This window comes from Erpetoichthys calabaricus, chromosome 3 (assembly GCF_900747795.2).
Source record: "Erpetoichthys calabaricus chromosome 3, fErpCal1.3, whole genome shotgun sequence".
In the NCBI taxonomy this organism is placed as follows: Eukaryota; Metazoa; Chordata; class Cladistia; order Polypteriformes; family Polypteridae; genus Erpetoichthys; species Erpetoichthys calabaricus.
In genome coordinates this window covers 204,273,612-204,299,406 of record NC_041396.2, presented here as the reverse complement: position 1 = coordinate 204,299,406, position 25,795 = coordinate 204,273,612, and the positions used below count along the sequence as shown (strand labels likewise).

Below are 25,795 nucleotides of genomic sequence, written 5' to 3'. Positions count from 1 at the left end.
AAAACACTACCTGCTCTAGTGCTATTCAAATTGAGCCAAACATTTCAGTGACTGCAGGTTTTTATGTCAACCCGTCTTAGAATCTGAGAATAATTCTAGGTTATGACTGAATTCTTACAATTCTTAGAAAAAACAAATATTTATCTTACAAAAAATGTTCCACTAGAGTGAATTCACACCAGGAAACACATTAATATTTAACTGTTATTTGTAAGTAACAGCTAATTTTTGTCAGTCCCACTCCCACAGAGTTTGATCTTGCCCTTTTTTCTACATTGTCACTCCTGTCAGCAGTTCAGCAGCTGTCACACATGTGCGACTAGGAGGGAGCCGAGTGGACAAAGTGGAGCTAATTACCTGCCAGGCCAGGGGGTGGTGGGGTACTCTAAACCTGTCTCTGTTATCTCTGCAGGCCAAATATGGTAAAACCTGCCTGATTCAACATCACTTCCGGTGCTGGAACCTAGACTGATGTCACTTCCAGTTCCGGAGAAATGACATAATTTCCGCCTTTCGGCTTATAAAGCTGCCATCTTTGCTTAACAGTTCAGTTCAGTCTTGGAACTCCAACAGAACACATCATGTTGTTTTCTTTACCCTTTTGCAGCCAGGGACAATATACATGTGGCTGCCCCAAACCTTTATCGTGTTGAGACTACTTCTTTTAACACAGCATAATTCTGTTAACAGCGATCAACATGCATTCCATTGATGTAACTGGACTGCCTCCATACATAACAACAGTGCTAGCCACCTTTGAAGATTAGGTGTTTTGAGTATCAGCCTAACAGGGTACAGGTGGTACCCCACAATTCGACCCTAATCCGTTGCTGGACTAGGGTCGAATTGTGAAACGGTCGAATTGCGAGACACCATTTCCCATACAAGTCTATGGGAATTCAATTAATTGGTTGCAGTGCCAAGAAAAAACCCCACTTAATTGTAGCAAAAAGATTCGAAGATTTTTGTGCGACGCACAGAGAGATAGAGGAGTTACACGAAAAGCTTCTATCTACTTTAAATAAGGAGGGAACGATTAAGAAACAGAAAAAGACATTCGCAGAAAAGTCTAAGAAATGGAATGAATTTGCTGTCGCTACTACGGCATGGCTGAAAGATGCAAATAGACTGCTAACACACACATCTGATGAACAGCTAGTTAATCAATTAGAAGAGATGCAATTACAAGAACGAGATCGCTCACCAACCAACTCACCACCAACTCAAAACCATGAGTTGTAGACCTGCTTTTGTCCACAACTTTTTTTGCTCACACAGAAACCTTAGCACCCAGAATCTGTTCCCTGTTTTTCCAAAAAGTTGACACAGTTGTCCTGGGAACACCATACTCCTTCGCAACATCCACGATTCTGGCACCTTTCTTAAGAGCAGCACAAAAACACTAGAAAAGTGGCTAAAAGGAACAAAAACGCGAGTCGACTCTCCCAAGACGGCGCGGACATGTTTTCTACAGGTACATCGCATTTGATGTTTTGCGTCTCTCAACCTGCACGCTGCACAGAGCAAATTGCGGGGCAGAGGTCGAGTTGCAAGTCGACCTCCCAGCAAATTCGACCATCGAATTACGGGATGGATGAATTGCGGGAGGTCGAATTGCGAGGTACCACCTGTATATCCAAATGAAAAGGCTAAAATGAGCTGTAAAGTGGGAACCAGCAGCAAATCAAATTTCAGTTACAATATTTTAAACGTTTATAAAAACAGTTCAGTGATCAAATCTTGAAAAGAACATATGTCTTATTTTTAAACACAAATATAAAAAGGCCATCAACTCACAGTTTAGTTAGTCTGATTAAAATGGAAATAGTTTCACTGTGCATGCCTTTGATAAAACTAAATCATCAACAGGACACTGGCCTACTTATTAGATACTTAAGGCATCCTCATACGAGTTCTACGTCATTCACAATTGAGCAAAGTGAAAAAGTAAAAGATCAGCACAAACATTTTTCCTTGAACACCTGCAGGCTTGCTGAAGTTCTACTTCAGTGACAGTTGGCAGGTATTACCGATAAACAGAATCATGTTCAGAAAACAAAGCGTGGCCTTAAAGATTAATTCTTTCCAAAGCAAGACATATTATTCAGAGTAGCAACAAGCAGTTAGTTCCATGGGTAAGGATGAACTGAAAGAAGAAGCACATATAAGAAAGAAGAGTAACAGGATCTTGATTATGGACTGCATGTCTGTACCTGATAAACTCTAACAAAAATAAGTCAGAGGATGCTATGCCGAGTCCAGTATAAAGCTGCATAAAATTCCAGCTGTTCAGTGAAAGCAAAACAGGCAGACATGCAAGACACAAGATAGAGTACTCTTAGGTGAAAATGTAAAGCAGCACAAACAAACAGGAAGAGTGCAGCAGGCAACTGGCTGGGGATGAGTGAGGGCATAAAAACAGGCAGACAGATCCTAAGCACCTAGGAGAGAAGCTGCTAGCTAGGTCTGTAGAGCAGATGAACAGACTTAACAGGGATTTAGTTAGGAGACCACTGACAATGAAAACTGGTAGCCATAATTACTATTCTTTTACTAAGTGGAGTATACAATTATTATCCCACATATGAAATGAATATTAACTGATACTGTTCTGAGTGCCCACATGCATAAAATACTTTTATCATGCTTAATCTAGTCCTTGTTGTTTCACCATCCATCAAACCCAGAGCATTTAGCACTATGTCATAAAAATATACTGTATACTGATGGATTTACGGAGTGATTCTTAAATTTAGGTTATAAAAGACAACTGCTGTTTTATTTAAACTAAAAGTACGTTTAAATAAACAAGGCATGATTCAAACGCATTAGGAAACAGCAGCCTTTTCAAATTTTTTCTTATAATGACCTTAACAGGAGTGAGGAATATGTTTATTAAGGCTATTAAACCTGTGGCAATTTCTTGTTAAATGCAGCATCTTTTTACAAACTTATTAAAACACATTTCAAACATTAGCACCATAATCATTCACCCTTTCTCTCTTCTTTCATAAGTTAAATTTAGTCACATGCAAAATACTATGTACCAAGGAAGCATGAGTTGTGCAAAACAGTATAAAGCAAGGAAACGATCAAAAAGCATAAATTCGGAAACTGTGAAAAATACAGGGACTCTACACATAAAGATTTACCATACTAATTTTGCACTATCCTTAATCATACTAATAGCATATTCTTTCTTTACTGCTTGCATTTTTACTAATACAAAAGTACCATAGTAATTCTACCATTTTATATTTGCGACTTATTCTAATATGGATATTTAAAAGCTTACTTATGCCAATGGTAAAGACAAAATGGGAAATGGCCTTGTGCTGAGACAAAATAGCATGATTTAGGTGAGGTTAAGACATTTAAAGCTCTCCCAGATATGTAATTCATGCTGAACAACCAAAACTGCCTCTTAAACTGTAGCACTTGGCATATAGAATTTAAATGTCTCAGTTTCTATTTGCTGAGAAATTGCACATTCTGATTACTAGAGGGGTATCATAACTGAAACATGTGCCTCTTTTATCAGAAGACAGAAGAAAATTCAAGTAAAGGGTGTTGTCAATCAAACTGGATGCATTATTCTAACACTCCAACAGCACTACTCAACCCCAGCCAAAACAAAACTGAGCAAAATAGCTTGTTGTTAACAACAGGGCATCTGGTCTGCACCCTTTCACAATGAACGTCATCCATATTTGGAAATACCATTGACCTATTTGGGACAACAGTATGTCATAACTCTTTGCAATACTGGAGTATTCAAAGTCTTTAACATAAATTTTAGCACATGATTATATCCTTCCTCTGCATCTTCTCTACAAGCAACTTACGTGAGCAAACTAAAGCCTGCTACTGTAAGCTAACAACCAGGTCCTACCCAATAAAGATTTGTACTTAGCTTGCATAATACCTTTAGTTACAAAAATAATCTTCAAAATCATTTATTTTTTTCACATTGTATGTTAAAATACAGCTTTACCTATATTCAACTAACTGAAAAATACCATCACAACATTCTTCAAGAGCTTTATTACAGTGTATATGGATAGTCAACCCATCAAAAATATACAGCAAATACAAGTTGGCAAAGTGGTCAGAGCTTTTGGCAAAAAAATACTGTATTCTATTGCCAGAGATGTCTGCATTTTTCTTTGAAAGTCAGCAGTCTCCCATGTCTCTAAAATCTACAGGTTACATTTGCTGATGAATCTGAATTGGCCCAATGTGAACTTGTGTGCCAAAGTGTGATGGGCTGCCTCGTACCAGATGTTATCAATGTAGGCTCTGAATTATTGGTTAGTTTTGGAAAAAAATAAACATAAATGATCTCTCTTTCATAATATCACAACTGGGCGCTATCCAGTGACCTGAGATGAAGAATGCAGTCCTTCAATATGGTGTCTCTTCAGAGTATCCTTGGGTACCACTGGTTTGACTTTGTGTCCAATGAGCGGTTGCTCATGGAGTCCCAAATGAGGCACATTACCTGCATTGTGAGGGAGTGTCAGTTACGCTACTACGGCCATGTAGCATGATTCCCCGAGGGCAATTCGGCTGGACCAGGCCAAGGAGATGACCACATAACACCTGGCTGTGGCAGATAGACAGTCATTTCCGGAGGGTGGGACTGGACTGCGTGTCTGCCTGGGGTGTTGCCAACTAGGATCCTGAGCTGTTACGTTGTGTGGTGGGTGTGGCAACATGCTGTACCAGTGCATACTCCCTTACCTGACCTCACCTGACTACTTCTACAATCACCTACCTTGTATTATTGGTAGCTGTATTGCTTGCTTTGAACTTTCATCCATGAGTAAGTCCGTATCAAAATTCCTTGCTGTCTTAAGCATAAACTCAAATTTTCATTGAATATGGAAAGAAAATCATAAAGTTTTAGCTTATTTAAATACAGTAACATGATAGAATGACTAAAAAGCTGGCTTTTAATAGATGATATACTGCATTTCACTGAAATATTCTCTGCAAATATTAAACCTCCACTAACCTCAATTTACCTATGTGAGGACCAAGTAGATTTGCTGCCTAGCCATTATTCATGCAGCCTGACTTTATGCCAATTTCTTATGTTGTGTGCTCAATTTCAATGTTTTTAATTGGAAAAAAACAAACATGTTGGCAGTATAATAGTTAGGTTTATCCTTCGCCTTCTACTACAAACCTCTAGTTCCACATGCCCAAACACAAAGGTCTATATACCTTGTGCCAAAATTCTAAATATTGTTCCTTCCTTTTCTACTAAATTGCTGATGCATGAGTCTAAGTTCAAAATAAATGTCTGGTTACATGGTGCATTCCCTCGGGTGAAGCAAACCAGCTGGGTTCAAACTAAACAGTATTTCCTAGGCACAGATGCCAAGTCCTTTTCTATGTGTAATCCTGAGGAAGCAGATTCATAAAATAGATAAATGTACAGAATTAAAGACAAACAATATGATTACGTGTTATTAAGAAACATGAGAGTGTATAAAGAAAACTCATGTAGAATGTATATACAAATCAAGCCCGATTAAACTCTGCAAATCCAACACTCTTTCCTCTCTTGTTAAGTTTCATACCACAGTGCCACTTTGAGTATGATTATAAGGCAGCATTTGAATAAAGATCTTCAGGTCCTTCAAGATCTTTACATGAAAGATCCTTAAGATCTCTCTATGAACGGACCTCAGGTGGGAGCAAGCTATCCGTGCCCATTTGTGAATGACTCAGATATGCTATCAAAAAAAGTAATACAGTTAGTCTTTTTAAACAGAAAAGTCCTAACTGAATGCAGTTTTAAAAAGTGATGCATAAATAAGTTATAAGAGATTTAAAATCAGACAGGAAACTCCACGACTGGCATTAGCGGAGATGCATCCTGCTGTGCTTCCTTCATATCAGATTCATCACATAAAAAATATAATTTGACACTGTACATTTTTTCCACCTTTATTCTTTACATTTAAGGTCTTAGGCAGGTTTATCCTGGCTCAATGCAGGTACCAGCACTCAATACCAGTCCATTACAGGGCACACATTACTAGCATGTGCTCAAAACAAAGTAATTTAAAGACACTGATAAAATGACATGGATACCAAGCTCTTATGTTATTCAGCTAATTCAATTATGCCATAGTCCACTGGCTGCACTCCCAGTAATTATTTGCTGGAAAATGCTTAGGATAGCCCACAGGGCCAAAGGAGACATAAGCAAATGTTGCTTATCACTGAAGTACGGGAAAAATACAGCAGTAATGATCTTAAAATTGAGAGAAGCAAATCTAATGTTTACACAGATTTAGGAACAAACCTCATCAATAAGATTAGGAAAGTCTTCACAAAACAGGAAAATGTGTAGCTTGGGATGAAATGTTCTCAAGGGTTAGATAACTAGCAACTCAAAACTACTGAAAAGTAGGAATACCCCATTATTTAACTAATTCTGATTTGTGGATCATATATTCTACTTAGAACCAAAGGTTGATGAAAAACACAAATCAGATGCTGGGCAATAACTGATGCACAAAATAATTAGCAATTATATAGGACCTTTCAAAATTAGTACTTCCATAAAGTATATTTTGAATATACAATGTAAGTGGAAATGAACTGGTACTCTTCAAAGATGAAAAGTGATTAATTACATGACCTTCTGGAAGACACACTTGTCCACCTTGTTAAGAAGCCTACTCTTATGGCTGGCTTCATAAAAATGAGTACACCAGACAGTAAATGAAACATAGACATAAGCTGTGATGTCCTTGGATGAACTTTTGCTACTAGATGGGCACTCAGCCTGGTGTTTTACTTAGGACTGGGCCCTTTCTTGTGTCTTATGCCACCTATCAGTCCACCCTGATTAGGAAAAAAGTTTTGAAAAGGACAACAAAGAGGTACATTGGAGATTGGGTGTTGAGTCAAAGTCAGGTCACTGTCTGTTTGAAGTTTTCAAATTCTGCTCATGTCTGCATTGGTAAATTTTTATGACCTGAAGAAAAGTGCCACACATTGTTTTGGATATAATGCTGCCAGAAAAGACTCCAGCAAATGCAAATAATGGCTGGCATGATGCATAATTCTGAACAAGATTGCAAGCTCTCTTAAACGTAGTTATTTGCTTATCCTGGAGCAATTTATTTTCTATATAAAGGATGTTATACACTGTGACTTTAATTTCCCTGTACAGAGTTCCACTAAGACAACTGTTAACATTGATTTCTTTTCAAATAAAAAGCAAAATGCCTAAATGACACAGTCGGTAAAGCTTACTGCTATTTAAGGATACAAGGATCACGCAATAAAGACACATGATTGAAGTCTGTGGGCCATTTCTTAGAGGAAAATCAATCAAAGAGCAAAATGATAATATTTATATGGATTAAGCACTTTTGGATTGTGCTCAACACAGAAAGTGATCAACAAAAATACATAGCAAACATATTCAATATATTGTTGATTTTTTCCTTTTGTAAAAATCGCGCTGACTTTTTCAAACTGATATTTGCATACAGTGAGAATAGGCATGGGAACTGCTAGTGACCCCTGCAAATGATATTATCCTGATAACTGGATCATCATACAATAAGATTGTGGTTTTTTTAGTATTAGCTATTTAAAATATTAGCTATTTCAATTATAATTCTGCAATTTATTTTTACTTTTTCATTTGATCATATTCCTATTGTAAAAAATGTCTCAATCTTTTACACCGAATATAAAAAATCTTTTTGTCAATACATCCTAATTAAATGTGTTCTCAAATTTGAAAATAGATTTGAAGGACCTTAGCAGTCTTCATATTCACAGCAAGAATACTCAGCTCAGGTTTACAGTGCATATTCCTGAAGTGTCTAAGCTATGCTCCACATAGGTCCTTGGTAGATGAGCCCCTTCTAAGAAAGCTGTCAGCTAGTAATTTGGAACCAAAAATTTGTTTGAATAACTACAAAAGCATGTCTTAAGGCTACATTGAGGTACTTTGTCATAAAATAACAATATTTTTGCAATAAAATTCTATATAAGCACAGTGCATTGTCCACTGTTCATTTCTGAAATAATAATAAAAGTGACACAATAGTTAGCCTTGAGGAAATAATATCATGTAATGCTTTGTATAGGGTTTTTTTTGGATAAACTTTTGATAATAAATGTAATGAACCTACCAGCTAGATACATTAAAATCCGCCTGAAAAGCTACTCAGATGCATTAATACAAGGTATTATTTATTATCATTTTTATTTTTTCCCTGCTATGAGACATTTAAAACGTTCCCAAGCCACTGCAACAGAATCAAACTTAGAGGTCCATCTAATGCTACCCCCACTCCTGCGCCTCCTTTTCGCAGGACTGAGAACTGTGTACATCTGGAACTGTTTCAGAACTCTCTGGGGATATGAAGCTGTGGGTTGGATACCATCCATAAATTCCCCACATTCTGCACTTAGATGATATCCCCACAACACACCCAAATCCCCACACCCCCAAAACTTGGCACAGTTCTTTAGTTAATCATTTTACTACAGCTGCTACCCTGCAGTGGTTAGCTATAGGGAAAAGGGGGAAAAAAGTTTGTTTGCAGTCAAACTAGCATATATTATTTTGAATCATCAAAAATTCTCTTTTTTGCTATTTAGTTCTCAGGCTTTTGGGGGAATGAAAAACTTTCCAGCTGCCACCCAGCAACTTTACAATAAAATTGTTATTCTCTTTGTCTTCCAATTTGCTTTGTAATGCTCGGTGCTTTTCCTGGTACTATACTGTTCCTGACAGCCCTCACTAAGTAAATTGTTAGATTCATTTTGCATGTTGCTATGTTCTGCAATAGTTACATACTGGCACCAAAATACAAAGGTGCCATTCCAGAAGGCCTGCCTGTAGACATGCCATCTGAGTTAAAACATTACACAAGGCAGAGAACACCTTCTTCTAATTACAACCCTATTTTAAAAACAATGAAAATCTCACCAGAAGCTGCACCTTCACATTTTGCTAGGGTCTAGCATATAATGCTGGGCTCTAGTTATAAATTCTTGGTATATTTATGTGGCGTCTATTAACATATCCATGTTATGTTGTAACATACGTTCCAACAGTATAGGATTGTGGTATGTAAATGAAACCGACTAACTAAACCTGAATTGAAATCAAAAAAGCACCAAAAAATCTTTCTAATACTAAGGTATTGCTGACAAAAGCCTTCTGACCATCCTATTATCCACACATTATAGTGCAATACTGTAGTGTGATCACAGTAATGTTTACTGTTAATTTATAAAATACTCTAAAATAAAATGATCAACACCTATCTACTCTGTATCAATAAGCAAATACTCTTGTTACAGGGCTGCAGTGACCTTGATAATTTGCAAGCAATAAATAAAATCAGGAAAGAATGTCAGCTCATACTGTATATGCAGCCATTTCCACCGCCTCTTATCTAATTCAAGGCCATAGAGACCAAGTGCCTATTCTAGAAACCTCCCTTGGATTAATAAGGAAAGGATGACTTGACAACAGCCACACACTCACATCAGAACAATCTAGAGATGTGAAAGATTCTGCCATGTCTTTGAACTGTACCAGAAAGCTAAGCACACAAAGAAATCAAGCAAATTCCACACAGTAGATTGACACATATGGGACTTCATCATTGAGATCAATAAGAGAAGATATATCTTAACACTTCTGTAAACAGAATGGATGCTCTGGGTAAAATATATCTGTCAGATCCTACCTAAAAAACAACTTTGAATGGGACACTAGATAAAAATCATATGTTTTTTCTTTTCCATATATATTTTCTCCTGTTGTTCTGTCAATAAAGATGATAAATGTGTGGCTTAACTGGTGATGTCACTGTATTAACAAATGTTGAAATTTCAATAAGGATTTGTGGAAAACTGATATCTCCATTCTTACTGTTTAACGTTTGTCAGGTATATGTAATTTAATTTTGACAAGAAAATTATGGCAGGGTCACATGGACTTGGGAGAGAAACTGTCCGAAGGGACAGAGCTGTCTCGAGAACATGATCACTGGAGCCACATGGAAGTAGCTGGAGAAGACTGGAGCAGCAGCAGCAGGTGTTGGAGGGTGGCCAAGGAAGCAGATAGCCTTTAGTAAACCTCACATGAGGGAATGAGAAGTCATGATATTTTATCATCATTGTGCTTCACAATGTATTAGGCCAACAGCAGTGATAATAACATATCAGCCAAATAATGATATAGAAAAATCACCCAAAATGAAAACCAACATATCATTTTTTCATACCATCAAACCACCAAAGGACAGCATTAAAAGATGCATCAATATCAAACACCAACCAAAGTAATGCAAGTAAATTTCCAATACATTTTCAATTTTTGTTCAGTGGGTAAAACGATAAATCAAACTCCACATAAGTAATTGACATGTTTCGTGATGAAAGACTTGTAAGTTCACACAGCCTTTAAATTAACCAATGTGTCTCTTAAAAAGGCACTTTTTTTCAAGCCCCAAAGTTTATCTGAAATATTCAAGCTGCACATGGGCACGCATGCACAAAGGTATGCTTAGAATACTGCAGGGCCAAAAGGTGTGCCTGAGCAAACCACAAACAGGCTAGTGGCACCAGGCCTAAAGAAAAGTTTACATACTACAAAAGGAGTATTTTTCTATAGATGAATTTAATTTGAGCATATCATGGAAAATTGGAAAAATTTAATCATGATGACTAAATCAAGTTTTTTTTTTCACAACACTGCCATCTGCTGGGAGTTGGGGGACAGTATCCCATTTCCCTATATAATAGGTATATCAGTCTGGTGTCTATCAATGCTCAATTTTTAAATATTACAGTATGTATATTTGGTATTTTGATTTTGTTCCACATTTTTAAACTCAAAATATATTTAAAGTTATTGTCAAATGCTGTACATGATTTGACATTTTACACCTGTACCTGTTCAGTGCTATCAGTGCTGAATTGTATACATTTTTTTTATTCATATTTGATATTTCCATTTTTGTAATGGTCAGTAGTGTATTTCACTGCATATTGTAATCGTAACTGTGTAATAAAAACAAAGACTGATTCATGATCTTGTACTGCAATAAAGTCTTTGTACAGTTAAATATTTTTATTCTGTGTGCAAGTCTCAAGCTCTCATAACATGCAAAATATCCTGTATAAAAATGATTGATAATATTGGCTGGTATCTTAGCCACCAGTGGCTCCCTGCTTGTGACCAGTGCTATCAGCACAAGCTCTAACTCTCCACTAGCAGAAAAATCATGTTGTGAAAAATGATTGGATGATAACAATGGTATCAAGGAAACTCCGATTTAGCACTCTGAAAGCATTAAATTTAAACACCATGTCAGTTTGTTTTTTTTTTATAGCGTAATTCACATTTGGCTGGTTCCAAATGTATATAATTTTGTTGAACCTTTCCAGTTCAAATGCAGGGCAGAGCAGAGCTATATTACATCCTGGCAGTATCAGCTGCTTCAGAGCACCTAACATTATAGGTTATAGACTATGGAAGGTGTGTAGAACTGGACTATATTAATATTTTTACAAAGCATTTTATTGATGCAAAGTTTTCCTTCTAAATTTCTAAAATGTTTACAACCTGAGTTTTAATGCACTTTAAAAATGCATGCATTGTATAGCTTTGAAGACAGAATGAGCAAATTAGCATTTTCAACCTTTGGCTAAAGACAAACAATAGACAGCTGTACAAAGTAACGTGAGCTCCAAGGGAGGTGCATTTTGGTAACAGCTGCAGGTCTGGCAAATATTACCATCAACCCACCCCACCCCCAACAGTGCCATAATAGCCTGGGCTCTGTTAATGTAAGAAACAAGTGCAGCCCCCCACTAACACTGATAACTGCAGGACAATGTGTTTAGTGAAAGAGATGATGTTCTCACTCAGACTGTCACGCAAGAGACAAGTACTGTAGTGTATAGGAAGAGTCACTTGTCATTGTTAAGCAGATGACTACCGGTGCCACCTATAGAAGGTGTCCTGTACTTAAAGAAAAGAGGCTTTTAAAAATCAAGCATGCAAATTAAAACTAGAAAAAACTGGTTAGCATTTTTAAAAGCACTCACCACTGCAGAATTTAAAACACAGCCTTATTAATCAGAAGAATTAATTGAAATAATGTGGACAATAAAAGCATGCCCATAAATGATCATTCTAACCCAATAGGTTTATTTGTATTGGCATTTTAAGAATTCTCAGTAAATCAAGATAGCAAATTCATGAAAAATATTTTTCTGTTCTTCTCAATTTGTTAATCTGTGATATTGTCTTTTTATTTGAAGTCTTAAGCGATGTTCAGTTCTCCGGCATATTTGTGGGAAATATTGTAAACTGGATTGTGCAAATGCTCACCAACAAAAGCACTATGCTATAATATAACATGAGCAAATAATCTTACAGATAGTCTTATACTGCAAGCATTAATAAGCTATTTTATATTTCAAATATGTTATTTGTACAAAGAATCTAATAAAGAGTTCTACACATAAATCAGTGATTCAGAACCTGAACAGTATTCATTCATAACTGAAACAATTATACTTCAGCAAAAAGGTTTTGGACAGGAAGTGACCAATATGTGGTAGAATTTTACAAAATGAAATCAGTGATACATACTATATAGTGTTTTATTAATACAATACCAAATAAGCAGTTTTAGTTACAATTTATTTTAGCTGGACAATACTGGTTTCTTTTCATTCATTACCTAAAAGAAATATCAGCAATGGGTTGCATCCTGCTTTTGATAAGCTGCTTTATAACAGACCATTGCTGCAAAGCTATGTGCACACACTTAAGTAAGAATGGAATGACTTCTCTGTAAACGTGGAACCTAAAGGAAAAGTAAAATGAACAATTTTCCCATTGCTACCGTATTTTCATGTAACTTAATTTATCTCAAGATTAAAATAACAGATATATGAATGTGATTTATTGCATTAATCATATCAAATATCTAATTCATAATGCCCAGACAAGACAAGTTGCTAGATAAAGAAAAAGGGTGGGGTCAAGTAAATAGTTAAATAAATTTAAGCAGCCTTTAAGCATTTTGTAAGATGCCTAAAAATAGTTTATTTTGTGACATTTCTCATTTAGTATTGATATATGTAAGTTTTTGGGTTTTTTTTAACAACAGCTTCTTGGTAATTTATTATTTTGGCATTACTACTCATAATGTTCGCAAAAGTTGAATAACCACAGAAATTAATAATGTCCATGATTCAATTACATTAGAAAATATGTCATTACAACTGCTATTTTTCACTCCACGGTATTATGATTTAGCATCTGTAACTTAATCACAAGGTTCAACATTAAGGTTTGTTTTACTCATGAATTGTGGGAAATATAATTAACAGTAAAAAGCAGATCATTGATGATTCATTTGATTAAAAAATACTAACGCATTTTTCACACATGAGAAGAAGCAAATTGGTACTTCCAGGTGGCAAAACTTAAACTTCTCTCTACCCAGCAGATGTCTCTGCTACAGTGTAAATGATCTCAGCCAATGACATGTACTACAGTGGAACGGACACACACGCCTAAAACAGCTGGAAAGTTTCTACAATACACTACACAGACTTATGACTAGCTGTGAAAGTGATGGGTAAAGAGGAAGGAGGGCAGGAAGAATAATTAAACTGTTTATTTGTTGAACTAAGAACATACTGGCCATAGACTGATATGGTGTGAGATATTTAAATGCCTTCATTCACAGGATGCTTATATCCTCTAAATCAAATAAGCTATGAGTTTTAAGAGCATTAAGACCAACATTGGGTATGCTACAGCTTGCAAAGATGTTCATAAGTGAAAGTAAAAATATTTCTCACAAGTATGTTTAATGCTGAACTTTTGAGTAATCTTTATATGTGTATCTATGTAGGTTAAAAAAGAGGCTATCCTAACTGTCTTGCAACATCAGTTACAATACAAAGGCTGCAATTTAAATAATTTCTGATTTATTAACAACATAACATTCTCAAAGCCTCGTTAAAAAAAAAAAATTCTCAAAGCCTCATAATCCAATTTAGGGACTACATACAACTATATCAAATTTGCAAATGTTCACTGGTTATCTTCGTAAACCATCAAATGTTTCAGTGTATATGTGTGTATACAGTATGTTCACACACACCTAATATAAAGTACCTTCACTTTCTCTCTTTCACAGTAAGCACCAAAATGTACAAAATAAAGGTTGTGTTGTGTAGTCTTCATCAGGCGTGGCTATACATCTTAAACATGTGTCAAGCCTTCTGTTTTTCAGTATAGGAAAACCTTTTATTTTTTTCTTTTGCAGATGCAAGCTGACACACCCCTTTAAACACACACACACACATATATATATCAAAATATACATCAAAATATCATATGCATGTGTGACTCTAAAAATGATTGATTATGTCACCTTTGCACTATACATTGGATGGTCCAGTTAAAGGAATGATATCCTAGAGCAACTGCTTTTTTCTAAGGATCACTATAAAGCATAAAATAATTATGTGAATGAAAAGAAAGCTAAGCATTAATTGTGACATCAGCAATAATATCCAAATTAAATATTCTTAAAAAAATTAATAAAATAAATATAAGTAGAAAATATACTTTTAGAGCATAATCTATGTTCTATTATAATTGAAGTATTTTAAAGTTAAATTCTAAAGAAATTGAAAAAATAATGAAAATGAAAAAATGATGAATTTCAATATGAAAAGACACGTGCCTATAAGAGTTAAAGTTAATAGTAAATAACGAATTTGGAAAGTCTCTTACCTGTAAGAGTGATTGTCCCCAGCATTTGAAAAACGATGTGAAATCCCTTTATCAGGATGCAGCAGGAAGGTTCAGACCCCTTTTTGTGCCTTCCTTTATCTGTATTCAATGAAGCCGCCTGCAGCACTCTGCCTGCTTCTGCACTGTGGCAGCTCTTGCCTTCAGGAGTGCTCTGTCCTTTGACCAACTGCAAGCACAACTCTGGACCTATCTGACACACATCCCACCAGCTGTTCTTCTTAGCCTGAAATGAGAGCCTGCCTCCCCTTCCCCTTTCTCTCCCTGTCCTGCTTCAGCAGGGCTGGTCCATTACAGAATGACAAAGTCAGTCATGTGACACTTTTGGGAATGTTCACCTCCCCCGCTTTGAAAACACATTGTTCCTACTCAGACCCCATGCTGTGACAAATTCCTTCACTTTTTCTCTTAATGGTTGAGGAAAAAGGTTTATCACAATCAGCTACAAGAACAGCTGAAGCACATTTGTCTAGCAGTAACAACCGAAACAACCTAAAAAGTTTAAGCTGCTCTGTTACACATGGTATGCAAAAACTTTTAATACCTTAGTATGATAAATTGGCCTGATAAAAGGATGACAAGGCTTCAAAAGACCATAAAGTGGGGGTTGGGAGGGGGTTTAGGGATTAGGGAGGAGTGAGTAAATAAGTAAGTTAGGAAGATTTTTGAAAGGGCAGTATCACCATTTTTGTTCTCTCTGCAAAAAGTATTTCATTATAATCTATATGACCAGTAAAGTTTATCGTGGATGATCCCTCTCTGCCAGGCGGTGTTGTACACTGTTGGGGAGTTTTAGCTGGCCTTCTAAGTTGACTTCCTCTAAGCATTTTGACAGTTATATTACCCCTTTTCTCTTTTTTACTGATGATATTCCAAGAATAAAATGAGTTTCTGTGTTTACAAATAATTTGTCAACTACTGAACACATACTGTGTCAATGAACTAAACTTTTAACATTTTTGGCGGCTTTCATATCAAACTACATTTTATCCATATGTTTTGCGTGTAGTGTTATTATTTATCCCTCAGCTTTAATTTTATATCAGCTTTTACTGTAAATAAAATAATGTATCTGAGTATCATTGCAAGCTGGAGAATTTCTCACCAAAAATTGCAGAAGCCCAAAACCTGTCCTGGATGTAATCTTAGTTCTTCATAAGGCACAAGTATAAATGTGCACAGGACAGGTAATCTAAGAGGGTATCTTTGAACTGTAAAACTGAAGTTTTCTAAAGAAACTCACATGAATGTTAAAAGAACATTAACAGTGCACTGAAAGTTTTCTTTTGGGAATCACATTGTGGACATTTCTCATTCATTTAGCAACACTACACAATACACCAGTTTCTGTCTTAACAGAGCATATATTCCATTATCCACGATTCCTACCACTGCAGACACAAAATGTTCTCACCACCATGGTCAAAACGATGTACCACAGCATCAAAGTCAGAAACATGCCTTGTCAAAGAGAAACACACATCCTCAACAGCTAAAGGCACCATGTTTGACGGCTTGCCAGATATCATCATTGTAACTATTGAATACTGTATTTCTGTACTGTGTACTGCATATTTTCCATTCTATTGCATGTTCTATAAGCCTTCTGTTCTCACAGTTGAATGATGCATCATACATTTTATGGCTGCAACTTCTGTTTTAGTTCTTACTGAAAGAACATGTGCCAATAAAAATTCCAATATACATAAAACAAAGAAATTTTGCAATAAATATCTAGATCACATAACACTTGAAATTTTGAATTAATCCAATCGGTAAACCTTTCACAGAAGATAAGATTTTTCAGTTTTTACTGTAGTACTAGGGTGTTGTACCGTGTTAGCCATTATGAATGTAGAGAGAAGTGAAGCAAAATGACACCTTTTATTGACTAACTAAAAATATTACAATATGTAAGCTTTCGAGGCAACTCAGGCCCCTTCTTCAGGCAAGACAGCATTTGCTAATTTCTACTACAAAAATATGTTTTGCATTTAACACCTGTACCTTTCACAGAAAAACGATAAAGCCAATAATATTGTTATTTGAAATACTCATTATTTTATATACATGTCATTTGAATAAGTCATTATTTAACATAGCAATTTCTATGTATTACATTTTACGCAATATACAGTACCTAAGTTGGAGAAGTGAGATAATCTGATGCAGATGTTTTCTCTATGGAATTGTATTCCCAAATGTACTTGGGAAGCTCCATCTCCCTCAGTGTTTAAACCAGGATTGTTAACCCAGCAGTTCTTTCTTTCTATTTGCAATCTCTTCACGTACAACACCCAACAACTTTAAATTCTAAATTGGTACTGTATTGTATATGTCTATCAGTTTACTAATTTAACTATCATTAAGTTTTTTTTTTGTAAGTTTTAGCATAATTTAAATGCTTTACTGTAGTAAGTGACTGTGTGTTGTGTGGAGCTTGCAATTTTATCTTATGCCCACAATTGTTTTCTCCAAGCATTCTGATTAATTTTCCAACCGGCTAATCCAGTTCAGCATACAGAGCCAGTAGGGTGTAGAAGCCAATGACTTGGTGTTCAAACCACATGGCTGCTGGTCCAATCCTCATCTTCCAAATGTAAAAAAATATATGTAAACAGTTGTAGTATATATCTACTGTAGATCTATGAAATGCCTTGGAATATTGTTTACTATGGAAAGGCAGCAAATAAAATTAAGATTGCTTTTCTGTGTCTTTATGTACTTGTATTCACTTTGTAGAATACCCTGTAGTGTTAAAAGCATTATGTAAAAAACTGATTGGATTACTCCTTAAAAAATATTTTCATAATATATCATTTATCATGAGGCCTTTATATAGTGTTTCTGTTATACTCTCTTCTATGCAAGTATTAATTAGTTATTCTTTTATAAATGTGATGTATTATAATGTGCATTTTACAATGGCAACTCTTTACATATTGATCAATCTTAATTTTATAACAACTTTCTCTTGAGAAATTCTGCATTCCAAGCACTTTTCACACAGAAAATAAACATTATGCTTAAATCCCTTATTTTGCTAATATATGAAAAAGTATTTTGCTTCATGCAGCAATTACTATTTATCATTCAGTTATTTTAATATATGTTGGAGGAGACAGAGCTGGAGGTGGCAGAGTTAAAAATGTTAAGATTTGCACTGGGTGTGACGAGGATGGATAGGATTAGAAATGAGTACATTAGAGGGTCAGCTCAAGTTGGACGGTTGGGAGACAAAGTCAGAGAGGCGAGATTGCGTTGGTTTGGACATGTGCAGAGGAGAGATGCTGGGTATATTGGGAGAAGGATGCTAAGGATAGAGCTGCCAGGGAAGAGGAAAAGAGGAAGGCCTATGCGAAGGTTTATGGATGTGGTGAAAGAGGACATGCAGGTGATGGGTGTAACATAAACAAGATACAGAGGACAGAAAGATATAGAAGAAGATGGTCCGCTGTGGCAACCCCTAACGGGAGCAACCGAGAGAAGAAGTTCATCTAAAACAACTTACCATATTTTTTTTCCAAGTGTAGCAGAGGTAGGTTAGATAACTTGCTCAGGATAACACAGTGAATCAGATGTATAAATTGAACTGGCCAATGCATTTAATCAAATATCATGTCTTTTATTTCCAAACAGTATAGAAAAGGTTACTCTCAAAAGAAACCATTGAGCAAAACACACTCCACTTATTGTAGATAGATAGATAGATAGATAGATAGATAGATAGATAGATAGATAGATAGATAGATAGATAGATAGATAGATAGATAGATAGATAGATAGATACCACCACAAAGAGAAACCTTCTAACCTGTTAAAGATAAGAGAGTGGTCTCAGTGAGCCATTATAAAACCATATTGCTGCAGGTACAGAGAAGCCCCAGCACAGTTTCCTGGCACTCATCCGTTGAACAGTTCATTGGCAAAGTATCATACATGATATTGTATTTAAAATGAATGAAGGCGGTTAAAATATACTGACAGTGTGTCACTGCTCTGACACCATTAAAGTATATCCCAATGTAATGAATGAACGGGTTTAAAATACCTAATTTACCTATTTGCTATACCAGGGGACTAACACATGTCCGGTAGTTAAAAGTCGAAAGTCTCAGGTACCCACTGTAAGGCCACCACGGAAAAATGAAAGGCTTTACCAAATGGAATTGTTTGCGAAGATTATTGTGTCACTATTCGCATTATTCAATTTGCATCCATCCAATTTTGAACGGATCTTCTCCCAGCAAGAGAAAAAATATATATATATTTTATCTACTCAAGTGAAACTCTCGATGAGGAATTCAGAGCACGCCCACTTTTTCAGTTTCAAACTGTCAATTTTCGCCGGTGCGTCTACGTGTTAGTTTTCGCCGCTCTACTCAATCCACTTTTTGTGTGTAATTCGCACGTATCCACCCCCGCCGAGAGCCGCTCACTCAAGAAAGCTTTTGTGTCGCCAGACGGAATTTGCATAAAAATGAATGAACGAGTGACACAATTCAAGTTTTCGGCGGTGGTGCTGGGCGGGCGGGATGCGAAGCGCCCCCGTTTTTTCCGACACATGCTCGCTAATTTAGCACTTCGTTATGGCAATACTCATTTGTGGAATTCGACGTCTCGTTTTTTTTTCTAATAATTTAATTGCAATTATCGCCACTTCCCGTCTTTTTAAAAAGATTAGGGCGACGGCTAAAGTTCAAGTTGAACTGATGCTCCCCTCCTGATCATTTACTCTCTGCCGTTCTTGATAGCCATTCACTGCTAGAATTGTTTCCGGACACATTCCCCCTGCATAGCGCCTCCGACTTCAGCAGTGCCCGTCCCTTCTTCTTGCGTGGCTCCTCAGCTTCCCATCGTTGGGCGTGAGGAGACAGGAGGGGGCAAGAAGACGGGGTTCGGAGGGGGGGATTCGACCGACCGAGAAGCACAACTTAAACTGTGTTTTAATGTGTGCAGAAGGGGTTAGAGCAAATTATCTACTATTATATCAGTGCTTCCAAAGAGCTGAGCAGGTAAGAAAGACATTCCGAAATGTCTATAGACCCTCATCCTTGTATGAACTGAGATCAGGAACTCGCCAATTAAGTATGAGCCACACCTTAAGGTCTGACACCTACTTTCTCTGTTTTTATAAGGGGAATCATGGCCTTCAAAAAGAATAGAATGGCATGGGGCTAAAGAGCTGCTAAACAAATTTGCACATACATTATTTGCAGAAAGCTGTTTGGCTGCCAGCTGGGAAAAGAAAATGAAAGGCAGCCAGCCATCCATTAGCATTGCCTTTCATCAATGGAGAAACAATGAGTCGAATTTGAATACTGAGACCTTTTGAGGCCTGATATCTAATGCTATATGATCTTTCTTCACATGCTAATAAAATAGAAAAATGATTCCTAACTATGTGCAAAATCACAATCATTTGACCTTTTTAATATCTGAGTTGGAGATCTGTGCTGTATTGTAGGAAACTTACTCCACTTTATTCATTTACTGTAAGTACTAGGCAGAAATGTTATTGGCACCAAGAATAAATTAAAGCCTTTGAGTATGATAATAGCAGTCAGATATACATCAAAGCTACTATATATAGTATGTACATGTAAGCTTAGACAGTAAAATAATTCCATTAGCTAGTAAAACGTACGTATTCATATGGCATAAAACATAGTTTAGTCGGAGGATGTGTAGTATGATCTGAGTACAACTGGTGAAAAAGACCTCTTCTAGTGCTCCTTGGAGAATTACAAGAGTCAAGCTTGTGACATGTAGAGAATGTGACATACAGAATTGTTAATGGTGGCCAACAGCCACCACGGGGGATTGAACCTCAAGGGCGAAACACGTGTCACGTACTCTTTGCATTATTTGACAGTAAAACTATGCAACATTCCATGATCTGCTTCTCGCAACTGAAGAGGGCCCCGTGGCAGATGTTTGCTGAATGGCAGACCAACCACATGCGTTACCTGGTAGGCAACCACCCATACAATTAGGTCGGGACTTAGACTACGAATGCAAGATATATATATATATATCCCAGTATCCAGTACCACATTGGATGCCATTTTAACCTCCAGAAGAGTTTGAATTCTTCAAGGCATGGGTTCCACAAGAAAACATTTTGAATGATCTGATTTGACACCTTTGTGTAATTCTTGACAAAATACTTTAACCAATTTAATAAATATATAAATGACAGAGATTCAGCAGACTACTTAAGTTAAATAGAAGATGTGCCTAATAAAGGGGCATCAGAGTGAATGTGTGGATTTATTTAAAAATGCACGTATGTGTTGTAATGGGTTTCCATCATGTTCAGCTAAGTCTAAGAAACTTAACTTACTAACTCTTCTTCAATGCATGGCAAAAGGGTGATGTCAAGAAACCATTCAGTACAACAGATTCCAGTAATATTTCTGTTACAGTATGCAGGGGTTATTTATATGTAGCAGTAGTATCACGTGTACAGAGTACAGTGCAATTCTTACATGCCTGACCAATGCGTAAGTTTAAATAGTTATTTCTGTATGCATAAATTTGTATTACTGTAATACAGACTGCTAGCACTGACCCAATGGAACCCTGCTCTTTACATCTCTCTTTTAGGTAGCTCATTGCTCTTAGAAGGATAGCTTGCATAACCACACTAACTGGACATTGTACAATTGTGGCAGACCTGACACATCTATGTGTTCCCCTGTAGCTGCTGCTGAAGCTGCTTATTTGAATGATGGGATGCTAGGGGCGGCACAGTAGCGCAGTGGGTAGTGCTCCTGCCTCGCAGTTGGGAGACCTGGGTTCGCTTCCCGGGTCCTCCCTGCGTGGAGTTTGCATGTTCTCCCCGTGTCTGTGTGGGTTTCCTCCGGGCGCTCCGGTTTCCTCCCACAGTCCAAAGACATGCAGGTTAGGTGGATTGGCGATTCTAAATTGGCCCTAGTGTGTGCTTGGTGTGTGGGTGTGTTTGTGTGTGTCCTGCGGTGGGTTGGCACCCTGCCCGGGATTGGTTCCTGCCTTGTGCCCTGTGTTGGCTGGGATTGGCTCCAGCAGACCACCGTGACCCTGTGTTCGGATTCAGCGGGTTGGAAAATGGATGGATGGGATGCTAGTTCATTCTTATATATGTGTGTGTGTGATAATCAGAAGAAGGTTTTGGCCAAGATGTACCTCATTTTTGTAGCATTGCCACCAAAACAGAATATTAAGCCAGATTGCCAGTACAATAGTGTACATAGCTGTAGAACCTCATTGTTTTCCATTGTGTGCGCATAACTGAACTGAAAAAAGATATGAACCCTTTGCAGGCACTTTTGACTCCCCCCATACATTTTATCAAATACACACACACGTGTTTATATATACAGTTTATATACTGTATATGTATACATTTAACAAAGTGGCACATTGTATTTCTTGAAACTGCTGCAAAACTGTACATTAAAAAAGTTACTATGCCTGTGAGCCTGAATTTGAAAGTCAATGTTATGTGACATGCTTAAGGTCACATACCTGATGGTACAGATTAAACTGGTAACTTTAAGGTTTAATATCTAGTGCCTTAACTACTTTACTACATTGTAACATGTTTAAGACTGTCTTATTTTTTTCTTTCTTTTTTTTTTGTTTCTGGTTACTGAGAGTTAGCATGAATAGAATTTTGTTGCACTTGTAACCAATAGGTGTGAGTATCCTGGGTTCAAGTCCCATGCCCAGGTGTCATCTGAGTTGTACATTCTTCTTGGGTCTGAGTGAGCTTAGCTATGGACTTGTGCCCCATCCATGGCTGTTTGCTGACTAGTACCCAGTTCTTCACAGATAGACTTCTGCACCCTTTGACCCTGAATGGAATTAACTGGATTTGAGAATGTTATGTGTTTTGGTTGCAAAGCAAGTTTAAAACTTATCTATATGTTTAAATATTTTTATTTAGTAAAAAGCATAATGCAGTATGTATGGGTGGCGCAGTGGTAGCGCTGCTGCCTCGCAGTTAGGAGACCCGGGTTCGCTTCCCGGGTCCTCCCTGCATGGAATTTGCATGTTGTCTGCGTGGGGGTACTCTGGTTTCCTCCCACAGTCTGAAGACATGCAAGTTAGGTGCATTGGCGATTCCAAATTGTCCCTAGTGTGTGTTTGGTGCCTGTGCCCTGCGGTGGGCTGGCGCCCTGCCCGGGGTTTGTTTCCTGCCTTGTACCCTGTGATGGCTGGGATTAGCTCCAATACACCCCCGTGACCCTGTAGTTAGGATATAGCAGGATGGATAATGCAGTATGTAACATTATTTAAAACATATACATAAAGCTGATATGAACAGTTTCCTTTTAAAGCGGTTTTTCAAAGCTGTTCAAAAGAAGATTATACATTAAAAGTATTAAAAAACTTTTTCATATAATAAAACATAGTAAAATATTTCAGTAACAAGGTGGTGAAAAGTAACATAGTGGGAGTTTAAGTGTTGACTCAATGTTTTGGAAATAGTAGTTAAATAAGAATTTTATTTGCAGGGCTCAAAAGCTGTTCTAATACACAACTTGTATAACTTGTGTATATAACACTATAAAAATTAATCATTTCATGAAATGAAAAGGCGGCACAGTGGCACAGTGGTAGCGCTGCTGCCTTGCAGTTAGGAGACCCAGGTTCGCTTCCGGGGTCCTCCCTGCGTGGAGTTTGCATGTTCTCCTCGTGTCTGCATGGGTTTCCTCCGGGTGCTTCGAGTTTCCTCCCACAGTCCAAACACAAGCAGGTTAGGTGGATTGGCGATTCTAAAATTGTCCCCGGTGTGTGCTTGGTGTGTGTGCCCTGCGGTGGGCTAGAGCTTTGCTGAGGGTTTGTTTCCTGCTTTGCGCCCTGTGTTGGCTGGGATTGGCTCCAGCAGACCCCCGTGACCCTGTAGTTAGGATATAGCAGAATGGATGGATGGATGAAATGAAAAAAAGGAAAATTCTGTGTAAACTAGATACTAGAATTTTTTCAGTCAATGTAAGCAGCAGAGTGAAGCCATAGAAAAGAATACGAAAGAAAAAAAAAGATTTAGCTGATCCATAAAGTAGGACCAGAACTGTACCATAGTTTAAGTGTTAGAATGGCGAACTTTAAACATGACATTACAGTCCTCTGTTGTGCCCAGTAGATTTCCTTTACTGATACCCATTATTGTAAGGTTTGTTTTTACAGTTCACTGTGCTACACTTGTAATTTAATGTATACCAACTTGTACATAAATCATTGAGAACAACACCAGAAATGAAGTACACTGACAGACAAGGTAACACAAGTTTTAAATGTCTGTCTACACTTGTTCTAACAGCATAACAGAAACCATCTGTACACCCCTAGCTCCTGTTGACATAATCTTGAAAATTTCATCTCTAGTCTGTCTTTTCACATTGATTTCTATAAATGCAGAGGCATTCTGAAAGTCACTGATCCTATGCAGTTTGTAACTAATGCTATCCTAGCGTGGACTATTCCTGGAAATTATGGTGAAGAGGTCAATGGATGACATCATGTGTGAAATACCGGTCATCATGCATTAAAGATTAATAGCCAGGGAAATGAGCAAAGAAAAATTAAGTCAAAGGAAATAGACTGTTCACACACAAAGAACAAGTTAGGAGAATGTCACTTCTTTTCAACAGCCAACCCCCTATTTACTTGCCCTGAAGCAGACATATTTTCAGACACACACACTTACTTTACTGTACACAGCTGTTTTAGTGATAAATGGAAATAAATTAAGCAGTTCTTAAATAACGACATATTCATCCTGACACTCCCATGTAGATAATAATTTTATTTTTCTCACTGCTGGGTTAAATGTTTTGAGATGACTATATTACTGTTAGTGCTACATTGTTAGAAGTGCATAACATATGTATATATACATGTATATACGGCTATACTTCCTTAGAAGACTGCCGTCCTTCAACATCTGCAATAAGATGCTGCAGATGTTCTATCAGACGGTTGTGGCGAGTGCCCTCTTCTACGCAGTGGTGTGCTGGGGAGGCAGCATAAAGAAGAAGGACGCCTCACGCCTGGACAAACTGGTGAGGAAGGCAGGCTCTATTGTAGGCATGGAGCTGGACAGCTTGACATCTATGGCAGAGCGACGGGCGCTCAGCAGGCTCCTATCAATTATGGAGAATCCACTGCATCCACTGAACAGTATCATCTCCAGACAGAGGAGCAGCTTCAGCGACAGACTGCTGTCACTGTCCTGCTCCACTGACAGACTGAGGAGATCGTTCCTCCCCCAAATTATGTGACTCTTCAATTCTACCCGGGGGGGGTAAACATTATTCAAAGTTATTGTCTGTTTTTGCCTACATTTTTATTACTCTTTAATTTAATGTTGTTTTTTGTATCAGTATGCTGCTGCTGGAGTATGTGAATTTCCCCTTGGGATTAATAAAGTATCTATCTATCTATCTATCTATCTATCTATCTATCTATCTATCTATCTATCTATCTATCTATCTATCTATCTATCTATCTATCTATCTATCTATCTATCTATCTATCTATCTAAAGAAAATGTAATTGGCAACTATGTAATTCAGTGAAACACATCTCTTTCCATCCAAGTTTATGTATAAAAACAAAATTCATTTCGGGGTGTATTTACAGATCAACAGGTCTTCATCAGTTTACAGGTTCATTATTGTTATGTGTACTAGAGTATCAACAGTAATTCTTTTAAGTATTTTTTTACTACAACTTCTCATTTTTTGGGCACACTTAAAGATGTTTGCTTTTACTTCCTGGCCCTTGGCTGCTTTTTCTTCATCATGTCTCCTATCTTTTCGTTGCACTTTTAGGACAGAACAACTGAATTGCAGATGAAGTACTGTAACTCGTGTGGCTAGCACTGACGTTATTCACAGAAGCAGTGCTATCAGTGTACAATCAATTATAACATCTATCAAATATTTTCAATAATAAAACAGG

The 25,795-nt window shown here is 37.2% G+C and overlaps 1 protein-coding gene across 2 annotated transcripts in view; it reads right to left on the bottom strand.

The window, feature by feature from the left end:
* akap12b (A kinase (PRKA) anchor protein 12b) overlaps window positions 1-25,795 on the bottom strand; it is a 153,341-nt gene that overhangs the window by 21,627 nt on the left and 105,919 nt on the right. Inside the window, exon 1 of one of the 2 annotated variants that reach the window (XM_028797694.2) lies at window positions 14,828-15,117. The exons of the other annotated variant lie outside the window; for it this stretch is intronic. Coding sequence (XP_028653527.1) covers window positions 14,828-14,852 — 25 coding nt within the window. The 5' untranslated portion in view covers window positions 14,853-15,117. Of the gene's footprint in view, window positions 1-14,827; window positions 15,118-25,795 lie in introns of those variants that run through there. 2 annotated transcript variants of the gene reach the window in all.